At 39.0% G+C, this 25,894-nt stretch overlaps 1 protein-coding gene and 1 pseudogene across 1 annotated transcript in view; both read right to left on the bottom strand.

Moving 5' to 3' along the window:
- LOC127618433 (cerebral cavernous malformations 2 protein-like) overlaps positions 1-24,817 on the bottom strand; it is a 27,051-nt pseudogene extending 2,234 nt beyond the window's left edge.
- Positions 24,099-25,894, bottom strand: part of LOC127618926 (XK-related protein 7-like) — a 95,138-nt gene continuing 93,342 nt past the window's right edge. Inside the window, exon 3 of the mRNA XM_052091630.1 lies at positions 24,099-25,894. Coding sequence (XP_051947590.1) covers positions 24,918-25,894 — 977 coding nt within the window. The 3' untranslated portion in view covers positions 24,099-24,917.

Genomic DNA, 25,894 nt, shown 5'->3' with positions numbered 1-25,894 from the left:
TCCATATCACATATTTTACTTCACTGTTATGAATATAATACATTATTATAAAAAGAAAAATCTACTTTATTGATTTGCTTTCATTACTAGGATACTATTATATTCATCAAACAAAGTGTGTTTGAAACCTAGGCTGTATTTATACTGTTTGTGTTGAATGTATATCAAAAATAGTATTCTGTGTGGAGTGCTCTCACTGAGCTGCAGGATCCATAAAGCTCCAGCAGGTCGATGCAAAATTGCTCTATATGAGCACCTAGTCTGTAATCTCTCAGGAACAGAGCAAACTGCTGAATCTCCTAAGGTATCAGCTTACTCCTCAAATAACCAATGAGAACATGTAAAACACAAAATAGAACAATAAAGAATACAGGGATTACTGCAGTGAAACAAACAGTTCCACACACACACACACACACACACACACACACACACACACACACACACACACACATGTTGTGTTTCCATGTTTTATGGGGACTTTCCATAGACATAATGGTTTTTATACTGTACAAACTTTATATTCTATCCCCTAAACCTAACCCTACCCCTAAACCTAACCCTCACAGAAAACTTTCTGCATTTTTACATTTTCAAAAAACATAATTTAGTATGATTTATAAGCTGTTTTCCTCATGGGGACCGACAAAATGTCCCCACAAGGTCAAACATTTCGGGTTTTACTATCCTTATGGGGACATTTGGTCCCCACAAAGTGATAAATACACGCTCACACATACACACACACACACACACACACACACACACAAAGCAATTATTTATTCATCGTCACATCATTTCAATCACACAAAATGAGATGTTAGGCAGAATATTCATGTTGCTTTTTCTATATAATGAAAGTAAATGATGGTGTCAAAAACCATAAAAGCAACATACTGTAAAAATATGACACTCAAATCTTCTTCATATATTCATCTTAAACCACGTTTAACGTCAGTCTCCCCAAACGCAATACTGGTTCTTCCAATAGTGACGCAGCAAGTTTGAATATGCATGGAGGGCAAGATTTCCAGCGTACAAGGACTTACATTTCTCTCTGTTACTCACACAAAGCTATTGTACAGCCTCAAAGAAGTATAGACTACTTTTATGACACTTTAGTTTTTTTGTTGTTGTTTTTTCTTTTTCATTTTTGGAGCTTGACAATGTCTATCCCCATTTTCTCTCATTGTATGGGTAACATCAGCTTGAACATTCTACCAAACATTTGCTATTGAGAGAGCAAAAAAGAGAGAAAGTTATACTGGTTTGGAACGAGGGTGAGTAAATGACAGAATTATCATTTTAAGTGAACTATCTCTTAAAGTACTTAATTCTATGAGATATTAAGTATGAATATGTGTGTAAATATCTTATCATGCACTCCTGCAGACTGGCTTTAGAGGTTTCCGGGTCGCTGTTTGTGTAGGCCAGGCTTCGATGGGAGTCATGACAAGAGAGATGAGTTCTCACTGTAATATGGATCAAATGCTTCCTGAGAGCCATCACTGTGAGGAGAGACACACATGCAGAGATGACTTAAAGCAGCTTTCAGTGCCACATATAAAATGTGCCTACTACCTAACAGATAGCAAAATAGATGTCCTAAGACAAAAAAGAAATCGGTGTCAGCCCTAGGCCTAGTAAACTGCGGGAAAAAAAAAATTGGACCACAGCCCATGTAGCCCATATTATCCAATCAGAAAACTCAGAAGCAGATCTCTGCCAATGGAGTGAGATTGGGGTGGACTACCAGTTTGCCGAGCAACCTGTTAAAAAATAAATAAATATAAACTCTTAATAAACAGAGTAAAAATATAATGATATTTCATGGACACAGACATAGATTTTAAGAATGCACAAACACAGACACTCACTATGAACTGCAGCAGCTGAAGTCTGTATCATAGCCATATGTCATATCAATGAGGCAGCTGTCAACTTGGACAAGTATTGATGGCAAGAGAGAGAGAGACAGACATGTTATATATTTGTGCTTTTCAGTAAAACATGCTTTGGTGACTCTAGCATAGTTATGCACAGTAAAACACAGATAACTGATGAACACTATGTGATTTCTGTGGTTTATTGGCTTTGTTTCAGGGCCCATATTTTACATTGGACACCAAAATACAACAAAGTCTGATTGGACATACAGCTTTTGATAGCAATGCCAAAAGATATTGGATTTGTTTCTCCTCCTGTTTTAAAGTTGATAACCCTGTTTCTAATGATTATATTGTAACTTGAATTCCATTATTTGCATTTAGCATGATTTTGTCCTTTGGTTGTGACCGACCAGTTGGAACCACTGGTTTGGAGTGTTTTAAGGACATCTAGCTCTGTAGATGTTAGTAAGTGGTAACTGGCTTCTAAAGGACAATGGTGATGTCACTCACTGCTCTACAGCCAATAGCAGTCAGGCATAGTGTAGTGATGCTCTGTCGGCACACTCAATGGTCTGATGTCCATAGATGATCTGAAATATCTGACAGATGAGGGCGCAGTACTCTTCTGCAGCATCCTGTATAAAAGGTGTTTTTGTCTTTGATTAACTTAACAATCAAAAAAGAAGTTGCTTATAGGGATCCAGCCACGTACGACTTTTACATGCTTTCTCCTCTCTCTCTCTCTCTCTCTCTCTCTCTCTCTCTCTCTCGCGGAGTGCATGCTGGGAGCGTGTGGGTGTTGAGTGCGTGGGTGAGAGTGATTGTGGAAAACTTTGCTTTCAAATAATCTTTTACTCTATTTTTCAACTTTTCTTATTTTTTCCCCTCGCTGGACAGTCTTATAAACAGTAGAAAAGAAAGTTCTTGTTTTGCTTGCGCGGTTTTCAGGGGCTGGTATGGCAACTGTTCCTGTGCAAGGAATGCCAACTCTGTCACTCCGTAATGGATGCAAGTGTGTACCAGCATACTCAATGGAGTGACAGTGGAAGAGCTGCTCCTAGGAAAGCATGTGGGTTTTGAGAACATAATTTTAGCCTCACAGATGAACAAATCTGTCGTTGTGTTTTAAAAATCAGACTCCCTGGTTAATCAGTTGACTGTGAGCAGAATATGGTTGAAGGAAACGTTTGTTACGATAACCCCACTAGCCGCTCCTGCAACGAAAATCATAATTTCAAATGTTCTGCCATTTATATCTAATGAGACCATCATCAAAGAACTGCAGAGATTTGGAAAGATCGCAAGCCCTGTCAGAATGATTCCCTTGGGATATAAAAACAACGCACTCAAGCATGTTCTTTCTTTTAGATGCCAAGTCTTTATGTTTTTGAACTCACAGGAGCGTACTTTAGAAGTCTCTTTCCGTGTTAATCATGGGGAGAATTTGCAAATGGTTTACACCAGCACAGAGAACCTGAAGTGTTTTGAATGTGGAGACTTGGGCCATAAACGCTTTGCATGTCCACATAAAGATGACCAGCGAGCGTCTACATCTCTTGGTGATATAAATAATACCAAACAACAAACGAGAGAAAGTGAAGAACTGAGAATTGAGGGGCTAGATGAAGGGGCCAAAGAGGAGGGCATGGTGCGAGGGGTGAGTGAGTTTAATGTAAATGCTGGGAGTGTGGAGCAATTTGGATGCAGTTCTGTCTCTGATAAACCTGGGAATGTAATAGACGATATTGATAAGAGTGAGGCCGAGTGGTGTGGAAAATGTGTGTGAAGTTAATGATGTGGCACAGGCTGAAGGCTTAGAGGAAAATATGGCTGACAAGATGGATAGTTTATCTCAGTGTACTGATGATGGATTAAGAGATGATAATCAATGGTCAGATGGCTCAAGAGGAACTGATAAAGATCTGTATACTGTTGAACAAATTAACAAATTTATTGATAAAACTAAAGAAAAAGCGGGTGTTGAAATAGGTAATTACTTCCCTGATATTGACAAGATTATTTTTTCTGTGATATGGGCTAGGAAAGTGAGTAGCTACGAAGAGGTCTCTTAACAGAAGAGGTTTAGTCTTAAAAAGCATATTACGGTTCTTAGATAAGGCAAAAATACAGGGAACGCAAGAGGAAAAACGTGTTTATGGAGATCTTGCGGGTGGGATCAATTAGTGTAAATGGAATGAGGGATGGGAGAAAAAATAGTTTATTGTTTATCTATGCCCCTAATATAGGAGCAGACAGAGTACAGCTTCTTACTAAACTGGAACACATTTTAATACAACAGCAGGATGGTGATGTTATTATATATGGAGGAGATTAGAACTGCACTCTAGACTTTATCCAATAAAGGAATGGAGAAGAACCTCATGCACAGTCAGCTATATGTTTAGCTAATAATGAAAACTCTTAATTTCTCAGATGTGTGGAGAGAGCATAATTTATCACCATGGCAGTATACATGGATGAAAGTTAGCAATGGCAGCATTTCTGGAGCATGTTTAGACAGGTTTTATATATCACACAATATAAGAAATAAGATTGTTAATACAGCTATCATCCCAACAGCTCTTTCTGATAATAAACGTATCACAATTAAGTACATTGACTGAAAGAATGCATTGAGTTATTACTGGAATTTAATTAAAGACAAATTTTTTAGGAGATTTTTAGGCTTTTTTGGGAAACCTGGAAAAGTGAAAAGTGCTTTTAAGAAAGTATTATTCAGTGGTGGGAAGTTGGTAAAGTGCACATGACAGGTTTCTGTCAACAATATACATCTAATTCCTCTTTAGTTTTGAAAAAGACATTAGAGTGGTTGGAAAAAGAGATTATTGATTTGGTTGAAAAGAACATGAATGATAATGTTGATAGGAATCTACAAGAACTATGGACTGAAAAAAATTAATATGCTGAGCTCCTTTTTAAATGAAAAAGTTAAAGTTATTGTAAGAATTCATTTTTTAACAATAAGAGACATGGATGGAACTTCTTATTTCTTTACCTTGGAGTGAAAAGCAGGACAAGAGAAACAGATATTTGTTTTAAAAGATAACAATGGACATAACACTTCAGACCCAGTAGTGATGTGCAAACTTGCTGTGGATTTTTTTCTAGTTTATATGCTGCTGACAATTCAGATGAACAGTGTAGAAATCAACTGCTACAAGATCTTTCTGTTTTAACATTAGAACACAAGCAATCTTTAGAGACTGTACTCACTTTTGAAGAGGTTACTGCTGTTGTTATGGGACTGTCCTCGGGACATACGCCAGGACTGGATGGATTACCTGACATATTTTATAAGTGTTTTTAGAATGTTTCTGAACATGATTATTTTGAGGTACTCCAAAAATACATCAATGAAGGAATTCTTCCTTTGAAAAAGTTTTAACGCAGTTTAAGTGGGCAGTTTTAACGCTACTCCAAAAAATAGGTGACCTAACTTTCTTCAAGAACTGGAGACCTGTAGCAATCTTAGGCTCTGATTAAAATGTGTTTTTCCTAAATGTCTGGCCAATAGGGTGTATAGTGTATTGCATACAATTATACATAAAGATCAGTCGTATTGTATAAAAAATAGATCCATAATAGATTGGTATGAGACATTTTAGATTTTGCCACTTTTAATAATACCAAAATAGGTTTTCTGTCATTAGACCAGGAAAAGGCTTTTGACAGAGTTGATAGCATTTTTCTTTTTGATACCTTAAAGGCTTTTGGGAAAATTTTATTTCCAAAATAAAACTGTTGTATGCTGGGGCCACTTGTATGATTAAAATAGCTGGCGGCCTCAGTATTCCTGTAAAAGTCAACCGAGGCATTAGGCAAGGTTGTCCTATTTCAGGTCAACTTTACAGTATAGCAATTGAGCCTTTGCTGTGTAGATTGAGAAGAAAGCTAACAGATTTACAGTTCAGCACTTTGGATTTTAAGTGCTGTATCAATCTCTCTGCTTATGTAGATGATGTCACAGTTTTAATTAGAAGTCATAGTGATGTTCAATGTTAAAAAAGGCTTTGGAATGTTATGGGAAAGCGTCTTCAGTCAAAGTTAATTGACAAAAAAGTGATGCTCTGTGGTGTGGTCAAGATTTTATTAGTCCATCACTATCTGGTGGTTTGTAGTGGGGGAGAGCGGGTTTTAAATATCTAGTGGTATTTTTAGGGACAGATGAATGTAGAAAAAAAAATTGGGAGGGTCTAGTGGAAAAAGTTTGTGCTCGGTTGTCTCACTGGAAATAGTTGCTACCCCAGCTGTCCTACAGGGGGATAAACCTGGTCCGTAACAACCTGGTTGCATCATCTCTGTGGCACAAATTGATGGTTCTAGAGCCTCCAGAGGACCTAGTAAGAAGAATTCATCAGCACCTGGTGGACTTCTGCTGGTCAGGTCAGCACTGGTTAAAGGCACCAGTACACTCTATCAATACAGGAAGGAGGACAGGGGCTAGTCGACATTAGATCCAGGGTCAGAGCTTTTAGACTCCAGGTGGCTCAGAGACTCCTATATGGGGAGGATGTAAGATGGGCTGGGGTAGCCTGTGCCCTCCTGAAGAGAGTGGACAACATGGGATTTGACCGCCACTTGTTTCTTATGGATACCAAAAAACTAGACCTGACAGAACTGACATTTTTCTATAGATCAATGTTAAAATCATGGACATTTTTCAGTTTCTCTCGGGAGCCAAATGGTGTTGCTGAGACTGTTGACTCAAATTTATGAGTTTTTACCACCAGACTATAGAAATTTCAAGTGAAATACAGGGCAGGAGCTCAAAATGTTGTTGCGGATTTTCTGTCCCGTCACTATGATGAGTGACGGGCTTAAGGGGTGGGGTGTGTGATGACGGGAGCTAAGATGTCGTCGTCACTGCTGTAGTCATTACAAATTGTTTGTGGACTTATGTTTCTTTACATTTGTTATTTAGGGTTTTGTGTTTCTGTTGACTATGGTGCAGTCCCTTAGGTTCATTATTCTATAATACTCATTTATAATAAGTTGAAGATATGCTGTTGGAGTTGATTGCAGATAGGTGCACATATCAGTGGTCTTGACAACATGTTATGTCTACTATAGTTTCTTTTTGATTTTTTTTTTTTTTTTTTTTTTCATCCCTTGCCTGCTCACCGATGCCGTAGTCTCTCGACCCCCTCCTTCACCACTCTGCCTTCTGTGGAGTACTTGACTGGGAAGGGCTGTATTGCCTACGGAAGTCAAAGGGAAAAAGGCTTGCGCTGACACACCTCCCAAAGAGTCGCAGCTGGAAAAAGAAGCGCAGCGTCAAGAACACAGGTGGCGTACTCTTCAACATCAGTTCGGGCAGTTGCAGATGGAGGTGCAGAGAGAGCGGCAAGAGCGGCAAACATTGGGAGGAGAGGAGGGGGTTATATTGCTGAACGTATCATGAAGATTTGTGCTGCCTGTAGCAATTTGTTTTCTTTGGTTATTGTCATATCAAAGTTTGCACTGAGTCCAGTGTATGTTTATTTTTGGTAAATATATATTTTTTTGGTTTAATTTTGGAATTGTTTCTGTGACACTTCACTGAGAGTTCGTACACCCCTACTACTCCACTGGCCTTTAATAAAAATCCTCTTTGGGATGATATCTGAGTCCTGAGCCTATCTACCATCTCCCCTTGATCTCTACGGGACACATTATGACACAGACACAGAGCACACCTTGACCCACAGGTCGGGGAGGGTTGTCCTTCTTGTGGAGTACAAGAAACAGTCTTTCACATATTTTTTAATTGTGTGAGATTACAGCCATTATTTTTATAAATTAGAAGAGTGGTGTCAAAACCCTGAGGGAAGTTTTTACACTTGCAAAGTTTATTTATGGGCCCAAGTACAGCAGAAGTAGAATGGAGAGTCATGTTTTATTAAACTATTTATTTGGGCAAGCAAAGATGGCTCAGTATTAAAAGGATTAATAAAATCCAGTATTAACAAAGAGTATAGTTATTATAAATTGATAAATGATCTGCAGATGTTCAAATATAAATGGGGAGTAAATCAGTGTATTTGTGAGGTTGACCCTGATGACTGTTTGCAAATTTATATATGAGTAATGTTTGCTTGTAAACTACGCTCATGAATGTGTGATTATTTATTTCTTCTTCTTATTATTTTTTTTTAAACTTTTTTGTGATAAAGAGGACTTAAGTCTCTCTCTCTCTCTCTCTCTCTGGGGCATGCTGGGAGTGTGTGAGAAGCTTGAGTGTTTGTTGGGAGCGAGTGCGTTTCTTTATCGTGCTTTTTCTAAATATATATATTTTTACTTTTTTCTTTTGTTCTTCCCTTCGTTTTTTCTTTTCTAGTTTTAGGTAGAGGTTAGAGAACGGTAAGGCGCGGTTTTCAAACCGCGTGCGTCAGACAGACGCCGGTATGGAATCTGTTCCCGGGTCAGCTCTATCACTCCGGCATGGATGCAGGTGTGTGCCAGAGCCTGGAGTGACAGTGGAGGATCTGCTCGTAGTTATCGGTGAGCAGATCGGTTTCGATAATATAGTGTCGGCATCACGAATGAATAAAGCGATTGTGGTATTTCTGAAATCTGAACCGCTAGTAAATCAGTTGACTGTGAGTGGGTTATGGGTTAAGGAAACGTTTGTTGCTGTTAGCCCGTTATCCGCTCCAGCAACTAAAATCACCATATCAAACGCGCCTCCGTTCGGTGTCGAATGAAGTGATTATGAAAGAGTTGCAGAGGTTCGGTAAGATCGCGAGTCCCGTAAAAATGATTCCCCTCGGGTGTAAAAATGCGGCACTCAAACATGTACTCTCTTTTAGACGTCAGCTCTATATGTTTCTCATTTCACCCACGCAGTACTCTTGAAGTTTCCTTCCGTGTGAATCACGGAGAAAACTCGTTCATGATTTATGCGAGCACTGAGAGTTTGAAGTGTTTCGAGTGTGGTAATTTGGGCCATAAACGTTTCGCGTGTACACATCGAGATGAGCAAAGGCCGTCCACATCTAGAGATGATACTGGAGCTGTTGAACATCACAATAATGCTGTAGTAGAGCAGAGTGTGGAACAAGATGAAGGAGTGATAGAGGAGGTGAAAAGACAGGAGGAGGTGAGTGTCAATGCTGAAGGTGTGAATGATACTGATGCTATTGTACAGATTGGCTCACAGAATGCTGCTGATTCTGATATGATTGTGATGAATGATGGAAGAAAAGGAGTTTTAGAAGAGATAGTTGATGAGGGAGCTCAGGCAGGAGGCTCAGAGGAGAACATTGCTGATGAGGTAGAGGAGTGTTCACAGTTTACTGATGATGGCAGGAAAGAGGGTGAGCAGTGGTCAGATGGAGAGACTGATAATGATCTATATACACTGTTGAAGAGATTAATGCTTTCTTAGATAAGACAAAAGGAAAATCTGGGGTTGAAATTGATGATTATTTCCCTGACATTGAAAAGTTTGTTAATTCTGTGATGAAGGTAAGAAAAACGAGTAGTTATGAAGAAATCTCACAACAAAAGAGGTTCCGTCTTAAAAAACATTTAACTGTTATAAGACAGGGTAAGAAAATAGGAAGAGAAAGAATAACGAGGGGAACAACAAAACTACTATGATGACTTTTAACTTTGCTTCTCTTTTCTGTTTTTTCTCCTCTTCTCTTTAATGGAGTGTTTGAGGGTGGGATCTCTTAATATTAATGGGATGCGGGATGGGAGGAAGAATGTGATATTATCAGAAATTATTAAATTGAAGGATTTAAGTGTCACTTTCCTACAAGAGACCCATAGTACTCATAATAATGAAGTTGATTGGGGATTATGGTGGAAAGGAGACTATGTTTTGAGTCATGGGACTAATCTAAGTGCCGGTGTAGCTGTCCTTTTTTCCCCTTCTGTTAAAGCCAATATTATATCAAAAAATGAAGTGGAGCCAGGAAGGTGTTTAATAGTAAAGGCTGAAATTTGTAATTTAATTTTTTTGTTTGTGAATATCTATGCTCCTAACATTGGAGCTAAACGTTTACCATTTTTCACCAGGTTAGAAAGTATAATAAAGGAAGAAAAAGATGATGTTTTTATTGTTGTTGGAGGAGACTGGAACTGTACTCTTGATTTTACACTAGACAGAAATGGGGAGGAGCCTCATGCAGTGTCAGCCTCCTGTTTAGCTGGTGTTATACAAAAGTTACGGTTATTAGATGTGTGGAGAGAACATAATCCCCTTACAAAGCAATATACATGGGTGAGAGTTTGTAAGGAAAATATTTCTGCTGCTCGTTTGGATCGTTTTTATTTGTCTTACAATATGAGAAATAGAGTCGTCAATGTAAATATCATTCCTAATGCTATTTCTGATCATAAATTCATTACTGTTGCAGTTTCTTTGGCAAAAAACACACACAGAAGTTGTTATTGGCATTTTAATACAAAACTTTTGGAAGATAAACATTTTTGTGAAACTTTTAAATTGTTTTGGGAGACCTGGAAAACAGAAAAATGTCTTTTTGAAAGTATTATACAGTGGTGGGAGGTCGGGAAAGTGCATATTAGAGATTTTTGCCAAAAATATGCATCTCATTCCTCTTTTCAATTAAGAAAAACTTTGGAGTGGCTGGAAAGAGAGATTTGTGATATTGAAAAAAAAATGACTGATAATGATGCTGATAATCTAAAAGAATTATGGACTGGAAAAAAAAATCAAATAAGCTCAATTTTAAATGAAAGAGTTAAAGGAGCTCTCATAAGAAGCCGCTTTCTGACTGTAAAAGACATGGATGCTCCTACTACCTACTTCTTTAATCTGGAACGTAAAAAGAGCCAACAAAAACAGATGTACTCGTTGAAGGATGACAACGGACATGTGACCTCAGATCCGCTGGAGATGCGTAGACTTGCTGTGTCTTTTTACTCAAATTTGTACTCTGCTGAAAGTTCAGATGAACACTGCAGGAATGAGCTGCTCAAGGATCTTCCGGTCTTAACTGAAGAACAAAAGGCTTCTCTAGAGACTGAGCTTACTTTCGATGAAGTAACTTCGGCCGTAAAGGGTCTCTCTTCAGGTCGTACTCCAGGACTCGACGGACTTCCTGGTGAATTCTATAAATTCTTTTGGGACACTATTGGTGAAGACTATTTTAAAATATTGCAAAAATGCTTTTTGATGGAATTCTTCCAACAAGTTGTCAACGTGCTATTTTATCGTTGCTCCCAAAAAGGGTGATTTGACACTTTTAAAGAACTGGAGGCCAGTAGCGATTTTATGCACTGAATACAAAATACTCTCTAAATGTTTGGCCAATAGACTGAATTTGGTGCTACAAGAAATTGTGCATAAGGATCAATCTTATTGTATAAAGAATAGATCCATTACAGATAATCTTCACCTAATAAGGGATGTCTTTGATTTTACCCACTGTAATGATGTAAATGTGGGTCTGCTATCTTTGGATCAAGAAAAGGCTTTTGACAGGGTTGACCATGTTTTTCTTTTTGATACTTTGAAGGCTTTTGGTTTTGGGGATAGTTTTATTTCAAAAATTAAACTCTTATATACTGAGGCAAAATGTATGATTAAAATGTCTAGTGGCTTGAGTATCCCTATAAATGTAAAAAGAGGTATCAGACAGGGCTGTCCTCTCTCAGGTCAACTGTACAGTATTGTAATCGAACCCTTTCTGTGTAAGTTGAGGAAAGAGTTAATGGGTCTAAAGGTTGACACTGCAATCTCGAATATTAAACTTTCCGCATACGCTGATGATGTCACTGTTATAATACGGGAACAAAATGACATTCAGATGCTTAAGGGGGCCTTAGAGTGTTATGGTAAAGCCTCCTCAGCAGTTGTAAATTGGGGTAAATGTGATGCTTTGTGGTGTGGAAAAGATGTTAAAGGTCCAGTACTTCCTGGTGGCTTACAGTGGGGAAGAGCAGGTTTTAAATACTTAGGGGTTTTTATAGGGACAGAAGAGTACAAAAGAAAAAACTGGGAGGGCCTAGTGGAGAAAGTGTGTGCTCGGTTGTCTAATTGGAAATGGTTGCTACCCCAGCTATCCTACAGGGGAGGGTACTGGTTTGTAACAATTTGGTTGCATCTTCGTTATGGCACAAAATGGCAATACTTGAACCTCCTGAAGATCTGGTAAGAGAAATTCAGCAGCAACTGGTGGAGTTTTTCTGGACAGGACATCATTGGTTGAAGGCAGCGGTTCTTTATCTACCCACACATGAAGGAGGCCAGGGGCTAATCGATGTCGCGACTAGAATAAAGGCCTTCAGAATCCAGACGGCACAGAGACTGCTGTATGGAGAAGAGGTGAGCTGGGCTGGAATTGCTTGTGCACTCATGAGGAGAGCGGGAAACATGGGTCTAGACCGTCATCTTTTCCTTATGGAAATTAATAAACTGGACCTTTCTGGACTGAGCTCTTTTTATAGATCAATTTTAAGATCATGGACACTTTTTAGGTCTGCACGGAGTGGAGACGGGACACAGAAATTATGGCTGACAGAAGAACCGCTATTGTTTAATCTTGAATTAGACTTGGACATTTCTAAATCAGACACCCTCAGAAAAGCCATGTGGGAAGCAAAAATTGCAAAGATTGGACATTTAATGGAAAGACAAAAATGGATAACTGCTGAAAGTTTGGCTTTTAAATTGGGACTAAGATCAATCAGATTAGCACAGAAAGTGTTGGATCAGATTTTAGAGTCTCTGCCACAGGATTATAGACTGGCACTAGAAACCTTTGAAGAGGAGGTGGACAAATGTGTGTTTCCAGAGCTGAGTGTCTCTGCTGAGGCTGGGACATGGCAAGAAAAGGAGGGTTGCTTGCTATCCTTTAAGACACCACAGCTGGTTCTGTTTCGAGATGCTGGAAAGAAAGACATTTATACCTTATGTGTTAAAATACGGCATCTCAAATCACTAGAGAGTGTCAAAGAGTCAAAATGGCAGGAGATGTTTGGGCTGGGCGCTTCCCTAAAGGTAGCTGGCGGTCCGTGTACAAACCACCCCTTGAGAAGCGATCTGGAGATCTGCAGTGGAGAATTGTACATGGGATTATAGCTACTGAACAGACACAGAGCACATTTTGACCCACAGGCAGGGAGGGGTTGTCCTTTATGTGGAGAAGAGGAAACAGTTTTTCATTTGTTTTTAGAATGTGAAAGGCTTCAACACCTTTTAATAGATTGGAAGAGTGGTGTAATACTCTGGGGAAGTTTTTACACCGACTTTTTCATTTATGGACCAAAATATAGAAGTAATAGAAAGGAAGTTCATGTTTTGATCAATTTTTTATTTGGGCAGGCAAAATTGGCCATATGGTTGTCACGGAAAAAGCTGTTGAGTGGTGATGCATCAACTGATGTGGTGTCCATTTTAAAGGGTTTACTGAAATCTCGCATTAAAATTGAATTTACTTTCTATAAATTGGTTGGAGACATGGAAATGTTTAAATATAAATGGGGGTTAATCAATGTATTTGTGATGTTGATAATGATGGTTGCTTGGAATTGTATATTTAAGTGTATCTGTGTTTGGAACGTATTTATTTATTTATTTATATGTATACATAATATTTTTTTTTTTTTTTTTTTTTTATAAATCTAAATCTTGTACAATTTGTTAATGTGAAAAATTAACGCTTTTAAAAAAAAAAAAAAGAAAAAAAAAATATATATATATTTTTTGCAAATAAATAGACCCCTTAAAAGTCAAAGTCTCTTTCTTTATCTCTCTCTCTCTGTCTCTCTCTCTCTTCCTCTCTCTTTCTTTCACACACACTTACATTTCACACCCACGAAAGCAGTCAGACTGTAATCTGGGTCAACACAATCCCATCCATATTAATGGACTCAATCACGCACAGACACACACACACACACACATTTCCCTGAAACAGAATAGCATTACATAAGTCTGAATTTTACATCACAGGGGAGTCTACACTGAGTGCTGTTTACATCACTGCTGACACAACTCATCTCGTCAGTTGCAGGGACTGGAGCTAAACCTCTCTATAACATCCATGAAAGTGACTTCCAGTAACCAAATTGTACCTTCCATGGCCCTATTCATTCTTTACAATCTTCTTAAATCTCCTAAAAATAACTGCAGTAAAAGTGTGTTAAACTGGATGCAGTATTACTGCACTACTTGAAACTGCAGGATTACTGCATCCAAATTTGTACTGCAATACTGAAAACTGAAGGATTACTGGATCCAATTATCCATCCATCGCTCCATCCATCCATCCTTAGCTTATTAACCAATCCATCCATCCATCCATCCATCCACCCATCCACATTAATAGCTTATTAACCATCCATCCATCCATCCCCATTTATCGCTTATTAATCCATCCATCCCCATTCATTACTTATTGATCCATCCATCCATCCATCCATTCATCCTTAGCTTATAAATCCCTCCATTCATACATCCATCCATCTGTCCTTAGCTTATTAACCAATCCATCCATCCATCCATCCATCCATCCATCCATCCATCCAACCATCCATCCATCCATCTGTCCTTAGCTTATTAATCAATCAATCAATCAATCAATCAATCAATCAATCAATCAATCAATCAATCAGTCCATCCATCCATCCATCCATCCATCCATCCATCCATCCATCCACATTCACATCTTATTATTCCATTCTCTCTCTCAGCCTATTCTCAACAGCCAGCATTACCAGGTTGCAGTAGACATCAAGACATGGCTTGGGCTCTAGAGGGTTATGATTCCGCCTCCCCCAGCTTCCTATGAAACCATGTCTGTGATCCCAGCTCCCACCTGGCATATGTTTTCTCTCCCAGCTCCCACCCAGTTTAGCACCAGGCCCATGCCTATTCTCCCAGCTACCTCTCACCACACCTCCACCATGCCGAAGCTCCCAGCTGCCCCCTACAGGCCAGGGGTCCCAGCTCCCAATCATCAGTCGCTTCTCCCAGCTTCCTCCCCAAGCTCTAGGCTACCATCGCCACTGCCTCCTCCACCACTTGCCCCCCCCCCCCAATTTCTTGAAAAGAAATTCAGCCTGAAAGCGCGTATTCAAACAGACAGAAAGACAAACAAATGATGCAACATTATAGTTTATTCACAGTGAATTCATATTAGCAATCTAATGGTCTCCTACTGCTAGGATCGTAGTAAAGATGTATTATTATTTTACCAAATTTAGTGATATTTTTGTTTATTATATAGCATTTAATATGATAACTAGGGGGGCTATGAGTGAAACTAGGGGGTCTCAGACCACTCTCGCCCCATAATACAAACACTATTTGTCTATATGACTCTCAGTGTTTTTGTGTGACAAACTCATTTTACAGCCCTGGCTAAATGTATTGGCAGTGACATAAGTTTTGTGTTTTGCACAGTTTGTTGCTTCAGTACTTGTAGATTATTTTTTCACATGTTTTTATGGTATACTGGAAAACAATGATAAGCGTTTCATAAATTTTAAAGGCTTTTATTGGCAAAAACACTAAATTTATGCAAAGAGTCAATATTTGTGTTGACTCTTGTTCTTCATAACCTCTGCAATTCACTCTGGCATGCTGGATATCAGCTTCTGGGCCAAATCCTGACTGATGGCGATCCATTCTTGACTTATTAGTGCTCGGATTTGATCACAATTTGTGGGCTTCTGTTTGTCCACTCGCCTTTTTAGGATTGACCACAGGTTCTCTATGGGATTAAGATCCGGGTAGTTGCCTGGCCACCGATCCAAAATTTCAATGTAATGATCTCCGAGCCAATTCATTATCACTCTTGCCTTGTGACATGGCCCCATCATGCTGGAAAATGCACACCAAATTGCTCCTAGATCATTGGGAGAAGTTGCTATTGCAGGACAATTTGATACCATTCTTTATTCATGGCAGTGTTTTTGGGCAGGATTTTGAGAGGGCCCACTCCCTTGGATGAAAAGAAACCCCACACATGGATGGTCTCAGTATGCTTCACTGTTGGCACAACACAGGACTCATGGTAGCGTTCACCTTTTCTTCTCTGGTCTATCGATTTTCCAGATGTCCCAAACAGTCTGAAGGGGCCTTCATCAGAGAAAATATCTTTGCACCAGTCCTCTGCTGTCCAATCCATATACTTCCTGCAGAATTTCAGTCTGTCCTTGATGTTTCTTGGAGAGAAGTGGCTTCTTTGCTGCCCTTCTTGACACCAGGCTATTGTTCAAAAGTCTTTGCCTCACTATGCATGCAGATGCACTCACACCAACCTGCTGCCAATATTGAGCAAGATCTGCACTGGTGGTGACACAATTCCGTATCAGGAGGAGACGGTCCTGGCACTTGCTGGACACTCTGGAACATCATGAAGCCTTCTTCACTGCAGTTGAACCTCTCTCCTTGAAGTTCTTGATGATCTGGTAAATGGTTCTTTCAGGTGCAGTATTCTTTGCAGCAATTTCCTTGCATGTGAGGCCATTTTAATGCAAACCTCTTTCTTTAGAGGTAACCATTGCTAACAAGAACACAATGATTGGAAGCACTTCTCCCCTCCTTTTATAGCAAACAGTCTACTCTTATAATCCAATTAGAATGATAGAGTGATTTCACCTGACTAGTACTCGTTCACACTTTCCCAGGTGCTGCTGATATGATAAGTGAAATGATGTTGGCTGGTCATTTTGTTCCAAGACCAAAAAACTGTGAAATTTGGGGTTATGTGATAAAGTTAATTTATTTGGCCAATTAAGCTTTTTTCAATTATTTAAAATGCTTCTGATCACTCTGCACAATAATCTAGAAACAATGTGAATCAACACAACAACTGAAGTAGAAAAATTTGCAAAACACAAAATTTATGTCACTGCCAATACTTTTGGCTAAGGCTGTAGGTCACGCACCGTTTTTTTTAACACTTGAAGGTGCAATGTATTGTCTCGCAAATAGGAGGCAGCAGAGATTTAATGTGTGGGGATTCTCAGCAGCAATTTTTCATTGTCTTTTCATGTGAGCAGCAGACAGCGAGCAGAGAGACTAAGAATGTAGTCTTGCTGTATGCTGGTCTTTAAAGGTAAAACCCTAAGCTTCTACAGACAGAGACAGAGAAAGGAATAGAGACAATGAGAGGAGCAGAAATACAAGGACACAAACAGTATGTGTTATTGCCTAAATAATTTGTCTATTTCAAGCCACCTTCTGAATCTAAAATAAAAAATTATGACAACTCTGTTTAGATAAATTCAGCTGGTTTTGTAGAATACGAGACCCGTTCTCACCCTAGCTGTGTCCAGAAGCTGCAACAGCTCATCTCTGCTCGATGGGTTCAGGGAACATGACACCTATGTCAGGTGTCCCAAGAACTGTTGGGACATTCACAAAAGTCATGCTTTCAAAAAATATTCAGAATCTGCCAATCTTTAATCAGCTTCTCATTTCCAATCATTAATCACAAAAGCTACTGCAAGGGACAGTCATGTTATCAATTTATGTTTCTGTGTGAATGTAATCCTTTTGGTATGTTTGTGTTGTCAAACAATCCTTGACCTCCTTCTCCACATAGTCATAAATCAGTCTTTCTGGATAGATGAGTTTGTCAGGCAGGTAGAGGGGGACAGTGTGAAGAGGTATGCAGTACACACTGCTTTTGTCTGCCTGTCGCCAGCAGGATTTAGAGAACACCAGAAGCTTTATCGGTGACACAAAGCCCTGAGAGAAGAGATAGCATAGGAGCTTTAAAACTGTCCTTAGGATTTTGGCTAAATGTTTTGTGTGCTAATGTATAATGTAAATGTATAAATTACATTTCATGGTCAATGTAGATATAGGTGGGTTTGTGAGGTAACCTGCTTAAGTTGCCAAAGGCGCTACCACAAATCTTGCATCTATAAATATTTTTTGAGCGATTATAGATGGCTTAAAAACAACTGCCGTACAAGTGAACCAATTTAGGAAGCACATTTGACAATGTGGTGAATATTGTTCCATGTGGTGTTGCCATTAAGTCATGCTGCCATTTCTGGGTGTTGCTCACAAACACTTATATTTATCTATATATTTCTATGGGAGCTTCTACAGGTATGTGCACACTTGTCACTAAATGTTCCAGATTAAAATAATCTTCATGTGAAAAATACACTTAAAAAACACACAGTTTGCTCAAATTAATAATTGTGCTCTTATCAAGACATCTCCGGGGAAAAATCTGGGCTTTAATGGGTTAATGTGCCTTTTTAACTTTTCAAGTTTGGAAAGAACCTGAATATTAACATGCATAGAGCTCTTGTTCAGACTAAAGAGACATTTCAATTCATCTCTTGTCAATGATTTAAATGTATTTACTTGACCTCAGATTAGTGATAGTCTGCATTAATCTACTCTTCTGATGAAACGCACACACATCAGACAGCCTGCAACTCAAACTGTGATATCATCAGACACAGAGACAGCTGTTAGACATGGAAAACAGATTAGAGACACCATTCTCCACTGACAAACTGATAAATGATGTGTGTGTATGTGTACATATGTAATCATACTGTACTGTATGTGTGAGAATGAGGAAAAGGTAGAGTTAAAGAGTCATATATGCAAGGAATGTGTGTAAAGCTGTTAATCAATCACACACTCGGGCATGCCAGTGACTGAGTATGTTTTCTCATATCAAATGTGAGCTAACGAGGCGTATCAATCATGATGACTGTTTTCAGTGTGTTAGACAAAATGCATTAAATTCAAGACAAGGACTATCCAAAATAGTTAAAATACCATGTCACATAGTCCCAACATTAAAAGAAATGATGATCCCATTACCACATTCGATTTCAATGCGTATTTCTTAGACAAACTTAATGAGCTGATCCTTTGAAGATAATACTGTGTGAAGCTAAAATTGTACTCTTATACTAAAGGATATCTGACTCAAGATGACACACCAAACTGTGTTGTGAGGATAACATTGCATGTCCTCAAACAGTCGGAGACAACTAGTGAAAATGCTCCCCTTTTGTTTTAATGACAGAATGTACTTGAACTTTATAGTACCTGTTCAAGCCACAAGTTTGAGCAATAATTCATAATCCATGTTATCCCAGCATGATTTGAGAATGTTCCAAAGAGCATCTTGTGTGCTTCAGTGGAAGCAAGGAAATCAGACCTTTAGTACACAGGAGTATTAGATTTTTCAAAATTGTAAAACTTTGTTTATTTCCAGGTTTAAAAATAATAATAATAATACAAATTTAAAGAAAATTAATAAATTGTAATGAACAAGTAATATTCATTATGCTCACACATCTATATAGTTCTTCTGATGTGATCAGTGCTGAATGACCTTGATGCAGTTACATGTGGTCCCAGTAGCATTAGGACCACAGATATCGCTGTATGAAATCCATTAAGTGTGTGTTTGTGTGTCCTGAAACCAGCCAGCTCATGTCCCTTGAGATATACTAACAGTCTTTGAAAATGTGGTGTAGCTCAGCATGGCAATCTCTGAAAATATATATTCTTAGAAGGTTTGGTACTCTGCATACTCCCATATGTAATTGTCATTTCTCCAAAACAGCAATGATTTAACTGAGAAATGTTGAAATATTTTGTGAAATGAATATGAAAACATTCCTGTTGCATTGCGTAATCGATTAAGATCTGTAATAATAATAATCGTAAGGTTGTAGGATCAAGCCCCACCAGGAATGATAAATGAGCTCTGATCTCCATTGTGCCATTGATCAAGACACTTCACCATGGGTTGCTGCTGGGGAATTGTCCCTGTAATTGTACCGGTTCTGAAAGAAACTTTGGATGAAAATGTCTGCTAAATGACTAATTGCATAGAAAACGTGTCACATTCACATGAATTTTTCCATGTTCATATGAATCAAAAAGCCTTAGACCTGAAACAATGAATAAGCAGCAGGCCTAAACAAATATTAATAATAATATAGTTACTTTCAAGTTAAGTTTTGTCACATTCCACAAACAACACAGTTGAGATTCAAATGCACGAGCAAACAAACAGTATTCACTGAACGATTTGGAAAAAAAATCTAATTGGGATTATTTATAAAAATACTGTTATTGCGATTTGAACTCCGATAAGATTATTAACATACTATTTTAATAATGTTAATTAAACAGTACAAAACATGCATACAAATTTAAATGGTCAAAATCCTCCAGTAAAACTGAATTAATACCAATCAAAAAACTGTTTGCTTCGGGCCATAATTCTTTAATTGACAGCCCCAACTTACGGCTCGAATGAGTCCTCCACTCCTAATTCATCTATGGATTCAGACATAAAATAACACACAATAACAGACTGATTGAGTATATTTACATTATGTTTACGTCAAAGCGGTTTTAGAGTAACAGTTTATAGGAGAGGAAGAATATCAGTAAGTTATTAAAAACGGTTTTAATTAAAAAATATATATAGTTTTTGGAGCTTAAAAGACGAGGTCAATACTGTCTTTGTATGGATAATAGGATCCCTCTCTGGTCAGATCCCTCTCTGCACACACAAGCACACATTCATGTATGTAAACATTAGAGGTCACATGATCAGGAACACTGAGAATGCAGGACATACTCTACAACAAACAAACACACATTATGTAACCAAAATGTTTGATTAAGCTAAACAATTCCAAAATATGTACAGGCATGTGATGACATATACGAAAAACGTACCTTCTTTGCTCTCTTGTGCTAGTAGTCCATATTGACCTGCCAGATGACTACTGAAGCAGTGTGCAAATGTTTGTGTTTGTGTGTGTCTCTATGTAGGATTGGCCCTGATTCTCATCTGAGCCCCCTGGAGCCAGGCAGGACTGTGCAGGAAACTCACTTCCTACTGGAGAGGAAACTCCACCAGAGTCCGATCTAAAATCCCCAGCGCCTCCACTCTTATAATACTGATAACACACATGCATTAACACCCATACTCACACAGTAAGCTAGATAAAGTTAGGTCACAAACAAACACACTCACATACAAACATTACAAAAATGTCAAGACATCAAAAGTTGTTTAGAAGAAGACACATTATTATCTCGATTGTGCCTCATGGACACCTATTAGATTAAATCGGGAGCAAATGGAGATTTTCCCTCCTGCCTCTCAGATTCCTGCCTCTAAAACCCCAGTAATCTCATGCGTGCGTCTCCATTAGCACACAATTAAAAATTAACGCAGACTACATTCCTACAAATTATTTGGTTATTGAATTACATTAATTATTATTTATTTATTCATATATATAAAAATGACTTTCTGTACATACGTTTATACATTGTTATTTAGAGAAAACTGCAAAATTGCAATCTATGCTCTTAATGCCAAGCATATAGCCACTTATTCAGGAATGGTTGGTGAAAATGTAAGAATCAGCAACTGAAAAACTCATGTCGGTCAAGCACTAATCTGAATATCCCCTCTCATGTTTACTGGGGTTACGACTCTGCTGCAATGGCTATAAAGACAATTCCATCACCATCTCAATGCTCAGCAGTTTTGACACTGTCTCTGACCTTACCGACTGCAGCAGGAATGCAAATGATGCAACAGTAACTGAAAGCTTCCACAGGGAGGCAGTGTGAGACAGGACGTTTGGTTGAATGGGGAGTGGCACGTTCATGAGAGGCTACATTGAAAAGCTAATCTCCTGCAGACAGAAAAGAGCTTTCCAAAAACCCCTGGTTGTATCCTTTAAATACTCTCATATAGGAGTGGCATACAGTTAGATACGTTAATAGTTGACATATTGTTCTCTTAAATGAAGAGTTGCCTATTTGTTTGATTCTGTTATGTGTAACAGTGTAGTTTTTTAGCATGGTCAATGTCATATATAAGAAGATTATCATTGAGACTTTATCATATGATCATGAAAGCTGGATTCTATCTAAAGTTATGATGAAATATTCGGTTTGTCAAATATATTGTAGTTGCATTGTTGAATTGTGGATCAGACCCGGGGAAAACCCAAAATGTCATACTGGGACAGTGGCCAAACAGACCATGGAAATCATTGGCAGATGATCTGGACCAGGAGAGGCTGATGAGAGAGCATACTGCATTGCATCTACATATGCCCGAGTTTAAAAGTGAAACTGTTTAAAGTTCTCTCCAGAAGAGTGCACTGTTGACCTGGAGGAGCCTTCTTTTAGGTTACAATCAGGTAATTACAAGGGTAATATGCTATAAATGTGGTTTATGAGGAAATTTCTAGTATCCCCATGATTCAAATAGCTTAAAAACATACTAAACTATGTTGTTTTGAAAATGTAAAAATGCAGAAAGTTATTTGTGAGGGTTAGGTTTAAGGAGGTGTTAGGGTTAGGGGATGGAAACTATAGTTAGTACAGTATAAAAATAATTGTGTCTATGGAGAGTCCTCATAAGGATAGCCGCCCCAACATTTGTGTGTGTGTGTGTCTATGTGTATGGGTGGGTGTGCGTGCACGTGTGCACGCTAATCACAGTTGACCCCGTTTGGGGCATGAGTGGAGGTGGGGAGGAGATGAGCTAATGGTGAGTCGGCTTTCAGGAGAAGGGCCTAGTTTGAAAGCTCTACACACACACATATATACACAAATTGACATGCAGCCCTGCTTAATCATCCTGCAGTTAACACAGCAACCTGTCAAAGAATAGGACATTCATCTCAAAGTTGATGTCTTTCTACCTCTCTTTCTGTCACCAAATTGTTTATGTTTGTCTTCTAACATGTATATAATGGTGCAGTAGTCCCTACTAAATGACAGATTCCACTGAAATTGGTGTCTTGAGAAATCACACTTGTCTCTGTGACAGCACCAGGTGAGGCTTTGGAGATAGAGTGGGTGGCTGAAATTAGCAAAAGTGGCAAAAGTTTGCAAAACGACCAAAACTGCTTAAATTTTTCTGTGTTTTCCTTGTGTGCCACTGTGAACAAACTTCTCTCATAGCACTTTAGATTTTCACTGAAAAATTACTTACATTTTGGATTGTTTCTCACCTATATCTAGTGTATGCTTTAAAAAGACATATAATATGGATGCACTCTATTTTTGTGCTTTTTTAAGCTTTGAAGGAAGTCAGTAAATTATGACAGAATTAAAATTTTTGTCAATTAATATACTGTTTAAAAAACAGTGATCATGTCAAGAGATGCTAGAAAAATATTGAGGCCCAATGGTCAAATCCCATCTAGTGCATGTTCATGTAGACCAGTAGCATAGATGGATGTAATACGAATTCTGTGTGAACACTCCCTCTTAAAAAATGATAATCATGGCACAAGACATTGCAAAAACAAAACAAACAAAAAAAAAAACTTCCAACGCCAAGCATGTCTGCTTATGTATGTGTATGTAGACAGACAATTTAAAAATAGCACAAAATAATGCAAGAATTCATCCTGTGTGAACACCCCCTCAGAGTGCAGCGTAATTACAGTCTTGGGGCATCATTTGCTACTCCATCAGATTCTCTGTATTGGACTGCAGGATTCCTGCCACTGACAATTACCCACCACATCTCTGGATATATGTGAATTTCATTGCTTTCTTTTTAACCATGCACTGGAATTTCAAAGCAGCACGACTTCAAAAGACCTCACAGAGAGAGAGAGAGAGAGAGAGAGAGAGAGAGAGAGAGAGATGATGTGTTGTAATAGTTTTGTAAGTGATGGGATCTTTACGATTGTTGTAACACAAAAAAGCACTAAAAAAGAGCTGAGGATGAGCAGTCAAAATAAAGTGGTCTTAAGATTTTATGAGGTGACAAAAAAGTCTCATTTTCAAGATAAGTACTCTCACACATAGTGTATTTTCATCCCAAGCATTCCTCAAATGCAGCTTTACACCGCTTAAAAGAAACGTTCACTATTGCCAAACCACAAAGCCCCAAAAATGTTAAAACCCAAATTCCCCATAACCACAGCAATCGTCTCCCCCTACCAAATAATAAAATAATGGGTGAAATTAACACATGTAAAAGGATTTTGAGGCTTGCGGATGGAGCAACCCATGATTCTAAAGACAGAGACATCAGTTCACACATCTGATTAGAATTCCAATCATTTGGGTCTTCTTTGTGTCAAAAACAAAAACTCAGTTTATAACATTATCACTTGCAGGGCAAAACAAACATGTCCTCTCTCTTAAAAGCATTGATAAGTTTTGAACAAAAAATTAATTAAACTCTCAAACGCACATCAATTCAATTGTTTTACTTTTCCGAGGCTGTCATTTGAATAGTTTTTACAACATAATTTTTTTTCCAACTCTAGTGTTTGATCACAGCTTTTTGTCTTATTATATGACTCTTTTTTTTTCATTTATCTTTACAGCTAAACAATGCAGCATGATCCAAGAACAGTCAGACATACAGACAACTCATTAACATTCAAACCGACACACTGGCATCCGTTCTATTATATATAACAAAAGATAATATCTATATATGAATGTTCAATTAGAAGAGTTATATCAAAGACATGGCCACAGAGTCATAAAAATAAATCTAATTAATAAATAAGTCAAAAATTACAGAAGAACTCTTTTGAGGAAACAGATGACTGATTGAACTTGCTAACCTCACCATTCACAGAAGCATATAATACACAATTTGTACTTATTTCAGGTCACTGAAACATTAAAGAGATTTAGACCAATACAGCAGTCAGGCTGGACCTGAGCGAATACTGACTGGTCAGTCCATTGATATTTTACATATGCCCACTTCCTCTTGTTGCTCATCACAAGCATCATTGTCATTTAAATTCTCTCTATTTATGTTCGGTAGAAAGGTATGTCCCTTGCATCACTTCCCATATAGGTCAATTAATTTGAAGTTTAAATGGCACATTCATGTTCCTGCCTGCTTAGAGTACCTCTCAGACCAGTCAATCATTCCCAGGCAACAGATGTTTCCTGATGCCAAACGTGCAGAGGTCCCACTGTGTAGCACCATGCCGACCATTAAAGATCGGAAAGTCCCATCTTGGCATCTTCTCTGCATAGAGACGTCACTTGGAAGGTGGAGCCCCTGGTGGTGGGAGGTATGAGCAACATTACACTGTAGTCTCGTACTCCATCACTTCTTTGGGGTTGCTGAAACTGTGGTACTGGATGCGAGGCGTCACAGGAGACGTATTCTCCAGCAACAGGATGGTCTTCCTCAGCCTACGGTCAATAAAGTGGGCATCCCAGGCCGGGTACCTTTTTCTTGGCAGGTCGATGCGAATAACGGGACCCTCAGTCCTTGCGGGACGAGAGGAGGGAGCTGGGGCCACACTAGTAGGCCTCACCTGAAATACAGGTAAGCAGCTGTCTCTATCTCCTGACCCAATTTCCCGATCCCCACCTGTAGTCCTCTGGAGGGTTCTGGGAGGACTGGTGACCACATCTGGTTGGGGCAGGGGTGTACCCAAATCCCCAATGCCCCCTAGCCCGATAACCCCCATTTCCTCCTCTACACAGCTCCACTGAGTGCCCAGGATGGGCCCGTCTGGGTGGAGCAAACAATAATACACAAACATAAAGAATGTACCCAGTGCATAGCTACACACCACCACGCACAAGATAATCAAGGCATAGAAGTCCGAGGTGTGCGGTCCTCTGTGGATGTACCATGCTGCGGTGAGTCCGACGTTCTCAATCAAGGTCACGCAGTAGTATACGCCCAGCCGAAAGCGGGCACGTCCTTCCTTGACATTGAACCAGCAAAAGATGTAGATGATACCCACCACCATGTTGTAGATGATCTCCTCCCACTTGGACATGCAGAAATCGGTCTCGCCCTGGATGATCCAGAAGGTCATGGCACACCAGTGAGCCACGATGAAGATCCCGAAGTAGAGCTGGAAGACTGAAGCAAAGAGGGCGAAGGCGATGGTTCGAGCACCGATGGTGAAGAGGTGCCAGAGCATCTGGACAATCACAGCCTTGTAGGACATGGGGAGCTTATCGTCACGGGAGTCTCGCAGAACTTTCTGATAGGAGGCAATCATCCAGGCAAGAGAAACCAATGATGCAGATGCAGAGAGAC

This window comes from Xyrauchen texanus, chromosome 25 (genome assembly GCF_025860055.1).
Source record: "Xyrauchen texanus isolate HMW12.3.18 chromosome 25, RBS_HiC_50CHRs, whole genome shotgun sequence".
In the NCBI taxonomy this organism is placed as follows: domain Eukaryota; kingdom Metazoa; phylum Chordata; class Actinopteri; order Cypriniformes; family Catostomidae; genus Xyrauchen; species Xyrauchen texanus.
This window is presented reverse-complemented; position numbering and strand designations above follow the sequence as displayed.